The following is a 17292-nucleotide window of genomic DNA, read 5'->3' as shown; positions in this document are numbered from 1 at the left end:
AGGGATTCTACCTACGTCAAAGGTTAGACCAAAAACATAATAAAATGCAACTATCTTAGCTTTATACTCTCAATGACCGAAACCCCCTAAGTGAACCTGAACATCCTATACATAGGAGAGAATTAGGCTATTTTACTCCCAATTATAAAGATGACGCTTTAAGGGAACTTGAATCTCAATCAATAATAGATAGCAAAAATTAATGACTATATATAATTGTAATTTACTAATATAATATTTTTTTTCAATAATTGTAAAAATTATAACTTATTTTGTAATTTTATAATCATTTTTGACTTTATACTAAGCTTTTCTAGTAATTGAATATGGTTAATTAATTAATTGATAGAGTAATATATTTTGTCAATTTTTATAATTATTATATATGTTTATTTTCGAAATCTTTAAAATTGCATTGATGCAAATCATCGAAAACTAATTTTTATTTTTGATATCAGAGCTGCAAGAAAATATTCGAATCATGCTTATATAACTACAAAATATGGATGTTATGGTGGCTGAAGAAGTAACTTCAAATGAAGATGAATCAGATGTATTTTCCGATATAACTCCTAAAACTGGCAACTCAAATTCAGCTACTATTAATGATATTATAGATATACTCAAACCAAATGAAGTCAGGTATTAAACTTATAAAATATATTTTATTATTTATTTATCTAGATGGTTTTATTCTAGTCCAAAAAAAACATGGATTCCTTTTTTGGGATATGATTCTTACAGGATTGAACTTGCATATCGTCAATTGCACTCAAGTCTTAAAGGACTGTATACTGAAAATTTTGAGCCAATTTCAGTCAGAGGTGATTTATATGAAGTGGATATAATAGTTAAAAAATGTCTCCCTATATATTGGCATGGTAAAATGTTATAGATCACCAGTTATTTAAATATTTACTTACAGGTGATCCAGTTGATGTAATGAGGGGGACTTGGTTTTTTGATGTTGGTTGGCAGCCATTAGATGAAGAATATGCTACTCAAATAGAAGTTGAACATTTATCTAAATTTGCAGGATGGAAAGCTAATGATACTGTTAACAATAATATTATAATGAACAATGTATTAAGGGATAACAATCCTAAGAATAGCCTAGATGATAATAAATACTTAATCTCTCCCAAATACTCTTTAAATGATAAATCGTTGTTAGCTATGGGTAAAAAAGGAAATGATAGAGATAAAAATATTAGCAAAGGTGTAATATATTATATATTATGTTTCTTTAATTTTCAATTCTATTTGTATGATTTTGTTTTTTTCTCACCATAGTAATGATATAAACAATAATGGTTGGAAAAATTTTTTATTTACAATTACAGTATTTGACAGTTTATTTAAGGTTATTATATTGTAGGCCTATTCAAAAATGAATACAAATTGAATAATAAATTATTGGTATTCAATTCTTTTAAATGAAATGAGAAATTACTATTCATAATTATACCAATTCAATAAAAATAGTATAATTTTTTATTATTCATATCTAAATTATTCATGCTTAAAAGAATATAATACAAATAATTCCTTAATCATTTTCATTTTTAATAGTATGCCTTATTCTTGTCATTATATTTAATAATTTTAAATAAATTTATATTTATAATTGTTTTAAAAATGAAGTCAAAATTGAAATTAAAATATACTCCTTTCTTCAATTTTCATAATAAAAAATATTTTTATAACATTGTTACTTTTTTGAATTGATTTTAAATTTACAAGAAAATCCATAGTAATAGAAAATTTGGTTAGTTTAATGGGTTTTTCTGAGGCAATAGATTAAATTCTAACAATATTATTGGTTAATTTTTACACACTTCAAAATCAAAATTTAAAAAAATAAGATAAATAAATTAGATTTAGCACATAGTTTAAACTTAATTGCTGATATTCATGATTTTTTTTATTAAATCTAATATCATATGGCTGTTGTGGTAGAATGTTCCAGGAATACTGGAAATTCTTATAGATTACATTTTAACATGTTTAAGAGATCTATCTCTTTTCATCATAGTTTGGTTAATTTTTTATATGATATAATATATTTAAGAACAATATTTGAAAACACTAAAATGAAATAGCATCAATTAATTAGACTATTGATACAATATTTAACTATGCAAAAATAGTAGAATGCATAGCAACATGAGCTTATCTCAAGTTACTTTAACAAAATGATATATTAAAACTCATTTAATCATCTTTAAATTAAATATTGTTTTCATATTTTATTTTTAAAAAAGCTATAAAAGCTTTTGAAGATATACCAATAAGCTTAAATTTTTTTCATGCATTTTGATACCTTATCTGGTTGGGTAATTAAAAAAAAATATTAGGATCCAGAATTGATATACCAGTGAAAAAATTAGAAATAATACAATTCTAGTAAATAATAACTTTACTAAATTTTTTCTTTCTTTCTTTTCTTATATTTTTTCAATTTATATATTTGTTTTAATATATATAAAATAATTTTTAATCCCAGCTAGACGATACTTTGTGAGTGGTTTTTTAAGAAAAATTATTGACTTTATGAGAAGTGAAAATTTTTTTAAAATGATTTGCATCCCTAATTTTTCAAATAGTTAATTGATATAAGTCACAAATTTTATTTTAAATATTTATCCTGACCCAAGTTTATATTTTTTTTTAGGCTATACTTGGATCTTTAAAATCATATCATTTTATTTGTCCCACAGACCTGTAAATTTCTGTTACATTTAAATCAATTAACGCAGTAGAATTTAATATGTTACTGTACTGATAAATTATACTGAGTATATAGGAAGAGACCTCTGCATAGATAGATATTTTAAGTCCGGTCATTTTCAAAAGTTATTAAGGTGGCCTAGCCCGAATTTTTTTTTTTTAGATTGATCATCTTACATCCCGCCCTGATTTTATTAAAAATTTCGCCATTTTCAATAATTTTTTATAAATCGCTTAAAAAATGAATTTGAAAATTTAGAATGCATAAGACCTGCAGAGGTGGATATTTACTGGACATCTTTAAATTTTCAAGCTGACCTGGCACGGCACGGATTTTTTTTTAAAATCGATCATTTTATCCCGATGAAGATTTTTATTCAAAAAAGAATAGGCTAGAAGGGAGGAATCAATCTTTTAGAACGAGATTATAATCCGGGTTATCTTAAACAAAAAAAAACGCACGATTTATTATATTTAATAAATATCAAAATTATGCCTAATTGATTAAAAGCTAATTTGAAAAAAAAATGTCGGATCATCGTGAATTGCCATTTTTTTTTACATTTTGAATAATTTATTGATAAAATTACGCCCCTAAGTTGTACCGGTTTACCGAACAATCTTCGAAATTTTCGGCCCGGACCCGATTTTAAAATTTTTTTTATTTTTATCCCAGTCCTGATTTTTTATTCCTCCAGAATTTTATGGCCTTTAGTAGGGCCACATTCATAGTGGGATCCTACACGAGTTAACCCTTCACTACATAGGTGGAAAAAACTCCCGCGGTTACATAGGTGGGGTCTATTTTACCCCAAATTTTAAATAGCTATATCTCAGAAAATAATAAAATTTAAGACCTAAAATTTTACACACTTATTGTAAAAATATTAGAGATAATAAATACAAAATTTATAGATTTCCATTTACTTCTAAATAAAGTTATGGTATTTTTACTAAAGCTGCTCAAAAAAAAATCTTTTTTGGAACTTTCCTTAATCATATGATATGACCAAAAATAAATGAAAGGAAGCAAATTTGATTATATATTTTATTAATTCAATATTTTATAGTAATAATTAAATAAATTTTATAATAAAACATCAGATATTAAAAAAAATATTTGATATTATAGTTCATGCATCTTTTTTAAAAACATTCACGACATGTTACATACATATGATCTTTGCATATAAATTTTGAACAAATAAATAAGGATTTCTTGTCCCTAACCCTTGGACAAGAGGAGCACCTTCCTTTTTGTTTGGTTGATATAGGTTTTAATTCTTCTATATTAAGCATATTCCCAATATTATCCCTTAGCAGTTTATTAACATGTGGGTTTTTGTACTAATATTATAAACTTTGGTCTATTAATCTCCTTTAAATTATTGGACTTATAAATTATTAAAGAATTTATGCAAGTTATATTCAACAAATTATAAAAAATTGCCATAGGCCATCTATTTGTTATTCTGGATATTGAATAATTTGAACATAGCTGATTCACAACATCAACACGACCCTTGGTTAGATTGTAAAATGTGATAATTTCTGGTTTTTTCAAATCCGCAGTTGATGTATCAATATTGTTATCATAGTGAAGGGTAGAAAGCATCATGCTTATACTTTTTTGGTACATATGATACTAATGTCATATTATCTTAGCAGGCAAATAAACTTGAACAAATATCTTTCTTTTTAAAATTAAATGATGTTGAAAACTGCTTTTTATTTTTTCTTAAAGTTCCTACTATTGTTAATGAATGGGAATTTAATAAATGTATAGCAAGTTCATAACTGGTAAACCAGTTATGTGTGGTGACATTCCTATTACTCTTAGAAATGGGCTGAATTAACCTTTCAACCACATTAAAAGGCTTATTTCTCAATTTATATGGTCCTTCAGGCTGATTGCCAGCATATAATTCTATTTTCAAAGTATAAAATGTCACTAGAATAATTCAAATTAAAAATCATATGTTAAATTTATGATTTTTTACTCCACCGAAAAAATAAATAATATAAAATTTTCAAATTTAAAGTCATATATATCAATCAAAAAATAGATATAATTATATTTTTTTCAATTATATTTATTAACCTGACATACATAAATATAATTAGTAACAAAAAAAAATTGGATTTTAAAAAAAAATTACGTCATTACATAGGTGGGGTATATTTTACCCCAAGCTCAACAAATAGCATATATCTCAAAAACTATCAAATCAATAATCATGAAATTTGGAAGTTGTATTCCTTGTTACAAAATATTAAACTACTGAAAAAACCAGGTCGGAATATCTTCTAGGTTTTGTATTACAATTATTATAAAAGTTGTGGGGTCGTATTTACCCCACCTTTGTAGTGAAGGGTTAACAGCTGATAGATTTTTAATATTCTGAGAAATATTTATTTCATAAACAGATAATTAATCAGCTGTTAAATCGTATCTGACCGGATCCCACTATGAATGTGACCTTACCCGGGATCGGATTGATACCTGCCGATTTTAAACGTTGTCGATTAGTTGGAAAATCATATATTTGAGCGTGTAATATTTTTTTAAATATTTTGGGTTCCTACTCGGGTTTATTTTTCTAAAAAAATTGACCCTAATGGGGCAGATGGGCCAAAACTAGCCCCATCTAGACCCATGATACCCACAACCATCTAAGATAATATTTTTTTTTAACCTCAGCATGCCGCATTTTAATATAACATTTTTTTTGTAATATATGCCAGTTGGAGACTGATCAATTTTTTAAAAACAATAAGAAATGAGATAATAAATAATACATAAAGTTTATTTATTTTTTAAAATAATAAATAATTATCATTTTTTTTTATTAAATCTTCAAATAAATTGTCTAATTTGAACACCATTGGGTCCAAAATTATTTTTCCAATACAAATAGGTTCCCTATTTATCAAGACCTTTTTTAAAAAAACCTTTCTAATCGTGAGCAATTTAATTGGGACTCATAATTTTGGTCAAATTAAGGAGTTGCTAGAATTATCAAGAGCCCAAATTAGACAAGTTTAGCGGTATAACATATATTGATTTATTTTGCATTATTATTTATCTTATTTCTAATGTGTGCCTCCTTTTTTTTTGAAACAATGAAAATTCGGCATAGGTAATTTGATAACAATTTTAAAATTTTGAAATAAATTTTGTCATTCAAGCCAATAATTATTTATGTAAAAAAACGGTTTAAATTAACTCAACCTGCGACATTTTTAGCTAGCTACTTACCATAATCAAGCCAATAATAGGTATAATTTATAAATATTGAGCGGAACGATGAAAATGGCGACAGCTGTTTACGTATTCAAAGGGTATTATCGCTTGTGATGAATCAGCTGTGATTTCGTTGGCTATTAATTTATCATCGCTTGAGAATCGCGATTAGTATAATACCGGCCTAGTTCATTATCCATTAGAATTAAAGTAATTACATGTAAAAAATAAATACAATCTTTAAAATTCTAGTGAAATATGTAATGTCAGCCATTATTTTGTGAAGAGTGTAAACGAGATTATTCTCTTTATAAATTATTTTTTTTCAGATGCATGCTTAAATTTTAACACCTTTTAAGCACTTTTTTAAGTTAATTAATCCCATTCCTTCGTTATGGTTGTGGATATAGTATTCTTTTAAATTCTATTTTTCCATCATCCTCTATTCTCCTAGGAAGAAGTAATTTTGGAAAAATTTCCCAATTTTTCTTCCATTTTATAACCTCTACATAGACCGGTTTGATTCAACCGAACTCCGGTCGTTCGAACCGGAATAGACATTTTCTTGGAAATTTTTATTTTATACAATAATACACAGAATTGTTTATCATCCTTTTCGTTTGAACATATCCTATTTGGTTTATTTTAAATATTTGTTGACATTGTTATTTTTCGTATATATTTTCACTTTTCGATTTTTTTTTGTATTTTTAATTTTTTTTTTTAACTTTCTTTTTTCTCATTTCCTTTTTCAAGATGTTTAATTTTAGTCAATAGTAAATATCCGGCTGTTTAGTAATAATTCGAATCAGGACACACCTATAAAAAAATAGTTTAACGAGAAAAAAAAATCTCGGACCTGATCAGAGTAGTGTCGTTAAACGGCTCGTTAAGAAAAACGGCTAACTCAATATTTCAACCAAAAAATATTACGCTAGACCGGAGATCTTGCTCATAGATGACAGGAAGGTTTGGACATCTCTTAACGCGATCTCGAGGCTTGCGTGATATTATTTTGACTAAAATCTTTATTTTAAAATTGGCTAAATTGAGCCGTTTAATGACACCAAGTCGTAGTTTTTTAAATTAAATTCAGATTATATTCATAATAGTTAAAAAAAAAAATTTTTTTAAATTCATTTAAAAGATTTTGGAATATTTATTTTTGTTGCTTGCAACTTAAATTTATTTATTATACCCTAAAACTTCTAATTTAGGACACAGTTTTGGACCTGGCCAATTTAGACAGTTGCCAATTTTTTTTTGAAGCATTCTTAAATAGTTAAATAGGAATTCGATCGCGACTCAAAATTTTGATCAAATTAGGAGAGTTGCCCGAATTATCGAGAATTCAAATTAGACAAGTTTAATTGTACTCGATATTTTTAATTTAATATCTGAAATCATCGTTCTTTCATTTAAACGAAAATTTGGTGATTAACGATTTCTTTTTCAAATTATATATTTTTTTTTTAAAAAAGTGGTATAAAATAACATTTATATAAAAAAAAATTTAAGAAATTTGATAATAATTTATTATTAAATTTCGTATTCATTCATTCTTTCACACTTTCTACTCTTTTTAGCTACGATATTGCCAGCTTTAAAACGGAGCCTTGAAACACAAATTTTTATTTAAGTAGTTTTTAAATTTTTTTAAAAAATAATTTAAATATTGGGGTTGAGTTGCTCATAAAAATCAAGGCTGGGCCGATATTAATAATCAGATTTTATCAGCGCCGATATTTAGTTTTGTAGTTTGTATGTTAGCGGCAATGTGTTATTTTTCAACTTTCAATCCATTTTTTGATCACGTTTATTAAAATTTATTTTTTGGAATACTTACCACCTTATGAATTTCAGACAATTTTCCCATTAGGTTTTTCACCCAAACTATAAATGACTCGAAAATTAACGGTAAAATTATCTACAATTCCCAATATAGAAATTCTAAACATGCTGGAATACATTTTTCGGTAAAATTATATTTTTAAATTTAAAAAAGACGCGCTTCAGAAAGTTGAAAAAATAACATATTGTGCCGCTAACATATATATTTAAATTTTATAAATAATTTCTTAATAAATTTAACGGAAAGGAACTGAAATACAATTTGTTTTGTTGTAATGTTTTATTTTTAAATAAAATAATAGTTAAAAATGATACACTATTTTTTTTGTTATATTATCTGTAACAAGAAAAAGATTTTAAAATATCTAACGTGCCACATTCAGCTTGTGTTGTTTAACGGATGAATTTTAACCAATTTTTAAAAAACGTTTAACTCAAGATTTGAGCCATAAATAAATTACTCAAACTCATCTATCTGTGGGCCACAGATGGCAGGAAGGTTTGGACTTCTATCGCCTAAATTTTGAGGTTTGGATAATAATATTTTGGCTAAAATCTATCTTGATTTAGCCCTTTTTAAAAACGCTTGGCATTCACTTCATAAACATTGCAAATATTTTAAATGAGATTTAGAACTTTTGAAAAATGAGCACGAAATCTTCCATGAAAGTTATGCCTATTTTTATGACATCGGCTCAAAGATAGATGGTAAATAAAAAAAAATCAACGACAATTTCTGGATCGATTTTTTAGTAATATCGAAAAAGATCGAATCGGTGAAAAAATTTTGTGGATCGGCGCGGCATAAAATAATTATGATTGACTCTTTTTTTTGTTGTTTTATGATAAATGCTAGTAAATGTTTCTACCGATAAATTTAATTGGGTGTTGCTATGTTACACCCCTTTTACCCCCTCCCCATCTTCTGTCGCCAATATGACTCAAAAAATTAATGATTTTTTCCCTAATCTTGTGTGTCCTAATTATTCCGTTACATTTTGTAAAAAAAATTTTTAAAAAACTAGAAATGGATAAATTTTGCTTTTCAATAAATTAAATTTTTTTTTATACCCTATCTTCGAGGGTTCTTTTCTTTCTTTATTTTTTTTTTTTGAAAATTATTTTGAACAATTCTTCATTTAATCTTTTTATCTATTCCCCTTTTCCTGCCATTTTTCAAACTAAATGTTAGGCGGCATCAAAAACCCTCCGCTTTCTCCTACCAATCGTTCTCAATCCCTTTTTTACCAAACATCGCCGACCCCTGCTCCTTCCTCCACCATCACTCCCGCTATGGATATGACCGAGATTCGGACCAATATCCCCGACAAAGATAGGCTAGACGGCAAAAAATCAGCTTCCGTTAGCCCAATGAGCGACGAAGGGGCCAACAGCAAGACTCCCGCCGGGAACGAAAGCTCAAAGGATAAGAAAGACGCGGATTCCGATTACAAAGATAAAGGCAATAGGAAAGATTTTAAAAAGAAAACCGCAACCTCTACCGCAGCTTTGCACACCCTTAAATTCAAGGATTTTTACGTAGAATGGTACAACCCGAACGAAGTTTACATGTTTAGCTTGGCAACGTCTTCCAAACTCTACCGTTCGGTTAGCGCTCTTTTAATAAATTTTGAAATCAGGAAAACTAAGAAAGAAAAAAAGAAAGAATTGAAAAATACAATAATTAAGTTTTTAAACAGATTTTATTAATATGTTCATTTTAAACTTATAAATCTTTCGATTTTTTTTAATTTTGTTAATCCATTCTTAATCTTAATATCTCAAAGGATACTTATTTTTCCCTATCTGTGCATATCAAACAACAATCTGATGTTAATTTTTTTTATTCTCCCTTTTGACATGCATATCAAATATTTTATTTTTTGGCTACTTATTACTTCTTAATGCCATTAGTAAACCACCTCTTTTAATTAATTATGAAGGTCATTTTATGACAAATCGTCCAAAAAAAAGAGATTTCTTGACTACCTTACTATAAAACGAACGATACTTCATGTGATGGTTGTACAAAGTTTTAAAGTCCTAGCTCAAATAAGCTTAATACTGATTCTATTTCGGTTTCAATAATTACTCGCGGCCGAATCTATGTATTATATATCAATATGCGAAAAGTTCTTTCGTGCCTATGTATTTTCGGCAAAACAAAAATGAATTATTTTGAGTGTAAGCCCCTCTTGGTACTGCAAAACTTTTCAAACATGTTTATAACCAATATATTTAAATACTGTAGTAAAAAAAATTAGAATAGGGAAATTATGAATTAAAAATAATTTGGGAAAATTTAATAAAAAAATGAATATAGTTGGTACTATAATTTTAGCATATTATCCATCATCCTATAACATGAATTGGAAACCACTTACAAAATATTAAATTTTGATGCCTAAGACTATCTTGATTGAAACCATCAAAAAATAATATATATATATATTTTATTTTTATCATTTCAAATTTACTACACAAGTTTATGGTAATATTTTATATTTGAAAACGGAAGTTAATCAAATCATGACATTTTATTTATTTTTTAAATTTACCAAATGTTAAATTTTTTAAAAAGATAAGATTTTTACGTTTTTTAAAACAGGGGTTTGAACCGTTAAATATGGCGATTCTGTTCATTCCGGTTTTTAGATTGAAGTTTTATAAAGGTATTCTTCCATTCCCGTTATTTTTTGGGAAACTCATATTTCCGGGTATAGAATTTATAGCGTTTCTTTTCGGTTCGTTCCGGTTTTTATTAATAAATCATATATATATTAATCTTAGAGAAAAATCTTTTTAATTTATATTTTTTTTTTATAATTCCTTATTTAATTTTAACTATGATAATCTAAACTTAAATATAAATTAGACAAATTAATTTTTTTTTATATATTTCATAAATGAATAAGATAAGAACAAACATGCCTAAATACAATGAGGAATAAAATAACGCATAAATATAATGAAATTTATATTATTTATCAGAGACCTACAGAGGTAACATAATTTTCAGGCATTATATTTATTTTTAATAATGGCGGTTTAAAATATTTGGTTTTAAAATATACTGCGTGGCCCGGGTATATTTTAAAAAATTAAAATACGGCTCGGCCCGTGTACCCTATCTTAGGGTCGAACCTGCAGATCTATGCTATTTATGTTTAAAAAGAGAATTAGCATGGATAACTAAGATATTTTTTTAATATTTCATTATTTAAATTAGTTCACTACGCAGTTAGTATAAACTCAAGACTATAAAAGGCTATTTTTTACCGATACCCGCGTAGCTGGAACTGCTTGAACAGTTATTAGCTAACATAAAGTTCTGGCATATTATTTATTACAATTTCCCAATAATTCCTAATCTCTATATTATCAGCGAATACGCTTATTTCTATATTTTCTATGCCCTGAGACTTATTAAGACTTTTATGCCACTTTAGTTAATCTTCAAAATTATCATCTAAATTTTCTTTCGAATGTGAACACGTAAGCGTAGTATCTACAATTTCAATATTGTGATTATTTAAATTGAGTATATAAAGCAAAAACAATAAACTTGGTATTGATTGTTATGAAGATAAAGACGATTTAATTTTATAAAAAAAAAATTTAATTTGAAAGGAAATCATGAATTTAAATTTCTCCCAAGGATAATTGTTTAAAAACCTATAAACCGGGTTAAACTGGCTCAATATATCGATAACACTTCGGTTCTTCATATATCTTGATAACTCTTCGGTTACGGTAAAATTATAACGGTTTGTTCCGGTTTGGCGGTTCGGTTCGAAACCCTGTTTTATAGCTATAAAATTATTTATCTTGATGTCTTAAACATGTTTAATGAGATGGAGGTGCAATCAATGCAATGTTCCCTTTTATCTAATCTTATTTAAAATTATTTTCTATGACTTTTGATATTGCCGGTGGAGATTGTATACGATACCACTTATTTTTTTTAAAAATTTTAAATATGTTTTATTTAAAATTAAAAACATGCTGATCTCATTTTATACCTGATCCGGCTGAGACTTAAGAATTTGTTTTTATTTTCAAGAGGTTGGACTTAAATTTGAAAAAATATATTCCCCCCCCCCCTATCCTCCTAAAAAATTATATTGATGTCCAAAAAATTGAAGAAGCCCGGAAAATAAGATTTTTTTCAAAGATTTCTTCAGAAAACACTGGTTTATTTTAATGCAAATTTTTATGATAGATGATAATTATTTTTGGCACTTTTTTTAAAATATATATAATGTTAGCGTCAATGGGTTTTTTCTGGCAATGTGTTATTTTTTCAACTTTAAATCATTTTTTGAGCACGTTTTTAAAAACTTCAAAATCTGATTTTACCAGAAATGTATGCCGTCATGTTTGAAATACCTAGCCTATAGATTTCAGATAATTCCATGAACTTTTAAACTTATTTATAATTTATATTAAATTTTCCATATATTTATTATATAAGTTATAAATGACTCAAAGGTTAACCGCAAAATTGTCTACAATTCATAGGATAGGAATTCCAAACATGATGGAATATATTTCCGATAAAATTAGATTTTTAAATTTTTTAAAAACACGCGCTCAAAAATTGATTTAAAGTTGTAAAAATGACACATTGTCGTAAAAACATATTGACGCTGACATATATATAATATTTTATTGCTATTATTTCTTAACGATGGCGCCCTCTATATTTCGTTTTTTTTATATTTTATATGAAAACAAAATAATATTTCGAATTCTTGTTTCCTTCATTTTGATTCTTAATTGAAAATTTTAATATATTGGTAATGAATCTATATATCTGGCGAGTTTCATCTTCTCAAAGTGAGATTAGCACAAATAAAACTTAGCTTTGTTTTATCGGAAATATATCGACACTGGAAAATTTTTTTTAAATATTTTTATATATACTCAAGTTGGATGACCTTAATATAAAAATATGTGATTAAACTTGCGTACCTTTACCGAAAAAAATTAAAAATAAGCCATTTTTAATAAAAATAAAAAGTGGCCTAAATCATTTTTTCCTATTTACGAAAGTTTATTAATTTTTTGAAGTTAGAGAGAAATTAATAAATTTTGGATTAAATTTTATAAAGTTAATTTTTACTAATAAAGGGTAAGCAATAATTAATTTATATTTTCCATATTTTAATAGAAATGGGTAGTTGTGTTAATAAAATAAAGAACTATTAAATTATAATAATTTGGATTATAAATTTTATAATTTACAAAACTTTAAAATAAATATTAATGGAAGATTTTGTTGGTGATGTTTCATAATTTTATAAAGTTACGAATTTGTAATTTTTTGATATTTAAAATATGCTTTGTATTCTTAAGGAGCTAGAACTTAAAGATTTTGATTTTTTTTATGAATATAACCAACGCATCGCCTTTCATTAATTTAAAAAAAGATGGTTCATATGATGTCCCAAATTTTACTTGGAATCGACCCATATGAATTATTCCTTTTTTTTTGACTTCCTCAGGGATTTAGATTAGGGTTGGTCTATTTGTTATTCAATTTATTAAAACAAATTTCATATATTTTTTCTTAAAAAAAAGCTGACATACGCCTTGGGTTTCCAAAAGACAGGTCTTAGGCTCAACAGAGGCTATTGCATATTAGCCAACGATTCGGATAAACCACCTGACATACAGCATATAGTCTTTGTAATTCACGGGATTGGCGCCAAACTCGACACCAGCAAATGTATCAAGAATTGCGGAATGTAAAAAAAATTGACCTTTATTTTATTTTCTCATTTTTTTCAGGAAATATTATGCCCGAGGAAACCCTGAATTTATTCTTTTATCTTTTTTTTTCAATTTAGCTCGTCAGTTCCAGTCAAACTCTTTATTAAAAATAATCTTATCAAAATTATTCTATTACTATAAATTTTAGGTGATCTAAACCGCCAGGCGGACACAATCCCTTTCAAGATTAGCGTCATTGAGAAGCGTCCCGCCTTTCAAAAAAAAGATGAAATAATTTTTTTTACATAGTAGGGAACTTTGGCGAATAAGAATTTCTTTTCTCTGGAAAGTTTTTTTAAAATAAAACATTAGGTAAAGAGTTAACAACAATCTCTGGACTCCTAAGAAATTTTTACCTTAGACAAAGAATATCTCTAAGAGATATGCTGATCCAACTTTGATATGAAATTAATATAAAATATAACTACTTAATATATGTCCTCTTTTTCTTTCTAATTTTATAATAAAATTAATTCTCTAGTGCTTTGCCATGGAAAAAAGTACAAGGAATTCTCGAAATTCTAAAATTTATTTTGCCAATTTAGGCTATTTTACAAATGATAATGGTAGAGAATTCGAGAGTAATTTAATATTTATTAATATCTAATTAATTCTTATATAACTTATCAGTAGAATCATTAAGAGCGCACCGTACCAGGTGTTTTATACTCGTAATGATAACCAATGAAAAATATCTAGTTCAAATGAAATGGATTTAACATCATGTTCTGATAATGGTATTGTTTAAAATGTTATTACTTATTCTTAATTTTTTTTTTATAAAAATTTAGTTTTTTTTGGTTTTTATTAATCCTCAACTTCTAGCAATGGTATTAAAGACAAATTTTAATGCATAAATTGAATATTTTTTTAAAAATATAAGGATATGTGGGTGATCGATACCACACCTTATCAGATGTCAGACAACGCATCTTCCGATTTCGATAGTACTTATTCGATAATTGGAATTGATGATTTAAACATAACATTGTGTTTAACTGGTAAGGTGTGCTCTTGCTGATTCTACTGTAATTGTTAATTATTTTTGGAAACTGGTGGGCCTAGTCATTTTTTTTATTCAAGAATATACGCAGAGATATTCCCATTTCCAACCCGTTTGTTTCAGGGTGCTTAGGCCTGGAATGAAGAACGATAATGAATGGAAACTCTGTTTTCATCACCTCTGTAAATAAGTTATCTAAGAATTAATTAGATATTTATAAATAATAAATTACTCTCGAGTTCTCTACCATTATTTACTTTGCAAAATTTTGGGTGGCCCAGATTGGTAAAATAAATTTCTTCGAATTTCGACGATTCATTTATGCTTTTTTTTTTGAAGGCAGAAGGTAAACTTACTGAAGTGATCTTTAAGGTTGAAATATATATTTACGACAAATGAGTTTATAATTATTAGAAATAAAAATATTCCGAATAAAACATGGCTCGAATCCCCACGTTGGAATTCCGTAACCCAACCCAATACAACAGACATATAATTTTTTTTTAAAAATAATTTTGTATTAGTATGAATATAAATGTAGTTTTAGATCAAATATATTGGGCTAGAAAAGATAGAACCGGGGGACATGGACGCTTCCTGTCATAGAAATTGAAGGCGGGGCAATATGGACGTTTGATCATCACTAAATATAATCAGAGGAGTAACAGACACCCCCACAATGTGGGAAGATTCGGACCATTTTTTTTACAGATACAGAGGTCTCAGGTGGCCTCAAATTATGCGTAATGACCTCCAATTAATCTTCCTTTTTATGTGGCCCCAAGATTTTCGCATTACGCCTGACTAACTTTAATAAGTTGATTAAACCTTACCCCTGTGGAGGCTTTACCTTATTTAATAGCCAACATTTAAATCTATGCCTTAATACTTTACTTGTATTCAAATATAGTATGAGAGATCACGCTGCCAAGCTCAAGCAAAAATGCATATCCGACAAATGCCCTAGCACCGTGAGGGCCGAATTTTTCCCTATCGAATGGAGAGCGAACCTCAAATTAGACGACGGTTATTTATTAATATTTAAATTTTTTACTCAATATAATGTGTATTAATTAAATTAAATGCTATTATTTTTTGCTAAGATTTAGATTATGACGAAAGACCTGCAGAGGTACCATTTGCCCCGGTCCGACCTAAATTTTTTTTAAAAAAAATTTTTTGGTCCGGCCCAGGTTTTATATTTTCAGGATTGGCCCGGATTTTTTTTAAAATGTATTATTTTTAATTTTTATAGCTAATAATGGCGATCTAAAATATACGACCCGGGTAATTGAAATACGGCCCGGCCCATGTAGTCGGGTCTGCAGGCCTCTGATTAAGACAAAAATTCATTTTTCCTTTAAAAAAATAATAACCAATCATATTTGACTAGTGTTGTTAATCGACTCAGTCAGGTTTTGGGTCAACAAAAATCGACCCAAACTGACTTGAGTTATGAACTCAAGTAGTGAAAGAGGACGAATATTTTAAGAACTTGAGTTAACTAGAGGACGAATATTTCAGATATATTATTAATTAAGATATTTGTTCTGTTTTTACATTTTTTTTTACTTTAGACTTCTAATTTGAGTCGTGAATATGAATTATATAAATGAGTCGACTATTATTTTAAGTAATTATAAATATTAATTTCTCTATTTAAATAAATTCGGGCGTGGTCGGGCCGGTAAATTTTTTTAAAATAAATTTTGGGTTAGGGCTGGGCTGGTTTTTAAAAAAATTTTGGGTTCGGGCTGGGCTTGAAAAATTAGGCCCGATGCAGATCACTAATGTGAATAAGAATTATATAGTTGAATCGACTAAAGAACGAATAGTTCTATGAACTTGACGACTAGAGGACGAATATATTTAATTAGTTATTAATTAAGATATTTTTTGTTTTTTACATTTTTTTTTACTTTAGACTTCCAATTGAGTCTTGAATATAAATTATATAGTTGAGTGTGAGTCGACTAGAGGACGAATATTTATATGAACTTAAGTTGACTAGAGGACAAATATTTCAAATTAGTTATTATTAATTAAGATATTTGTCTGTTATTTACTTTTTACTTTAGACTTCCAACTTGAGTCGTGAATACAAATTATATAGTTGAGTCTACTAGAGGACCAATAGTTCTATGAACTTGAGTCCACTAGAGGACGAATATTTTTAATTAGTTATTAATTAAGATATTTTTTGTTTTTTACATTTTTTTTACTTTAGACTTCCAATTGAGTCTTGAATACAAATTATATAGTTGAGTGTAAGTCGACTAGAGGACGAATATTTCTATGAACTTAGTCGACCAAATATTTCAAATTAGTTATTATTAATTAAGATATTTGTCTGTTATTTACTTTAGACTTTCAACTTGAGTCTTGAATACAAATTATATAGTTGAGTCGACTAGAGGACGAATATTTCAAATTAATTATTATTATATATGATATTTGTTCTGTTATACATTTTTTTTACTTTAGACTTCCAAATTAAATCGTGAATACCAATTATTTACTTCATTATATTATTCCTCATTTTATTTGATCAAATAAATTCTTATTAACATGTTTTGATTGAATACTCTAATAAATTCTTATTTACTTTTGATTGAATATTATATTCTCAAATAATAGAATATTTTGAAATTATATCTCAACCATTATTTGAATTTTATATAAAAAAAAC

The 17292-nt window shown here is 27.1% G+C and overlaps 1 protein-coding gene across 1 annotated transcript in view; it reads left to right on the top strand.

The window, feature by feature from the left end:
• The first annotated feature begins 471 nt into the window (after positions 1–471).
• Positions 472–17292, top strand: part of LOC135928528 (uncharacterized) — a 37644-nt gene continuing 20823 nt past the window's right edge. Inside the window, exons 1-6 of the mRNA XM_065464986.1 lie at positions 472–642; positions 685–881; positions 926–1219; positions 9018–9433; positions 13409–13575; positions 15514–15629. Coding sequence (XP_065321058.1) covers positions 503–642; positions 685–881; positions 926–1219; positions 9018–9433; positions 13409–13575; positions 15514–15629 — 1330 coding nt within the window. The 5' untranslated portion in view covers positions 472–502. The remainder of the gene's footprint in view (positions 643–684; positions 882–925; positions 1220–9017; positions 9434–13408; positions 13576–15513; positions 15630–17292) is intronic.

This window comes from Gordionus sp. m RMFG-2023, chromosome 4, assembly GCF_954871325.1.
Source record: "Gordionus sp. m RMFG-2023 chromosome 4, tfGorSpeb1-WG-v2, whole genome shotgun sequence".
In the NCBI taxonomy this organism is placed as follows: domain Eukaryota; kingdom Metazoa; phylum Nematomorpha; class Gordioida; order Chordodea; family Parachordodidae; genus Gordionus; species Gordionus sp. m RMFG-2023.
The sequence above is the reverse complement of the archived record's forward strand: the minus strand, read 5'-3'. Positions and strand labels throughout refer to the sequence as shown.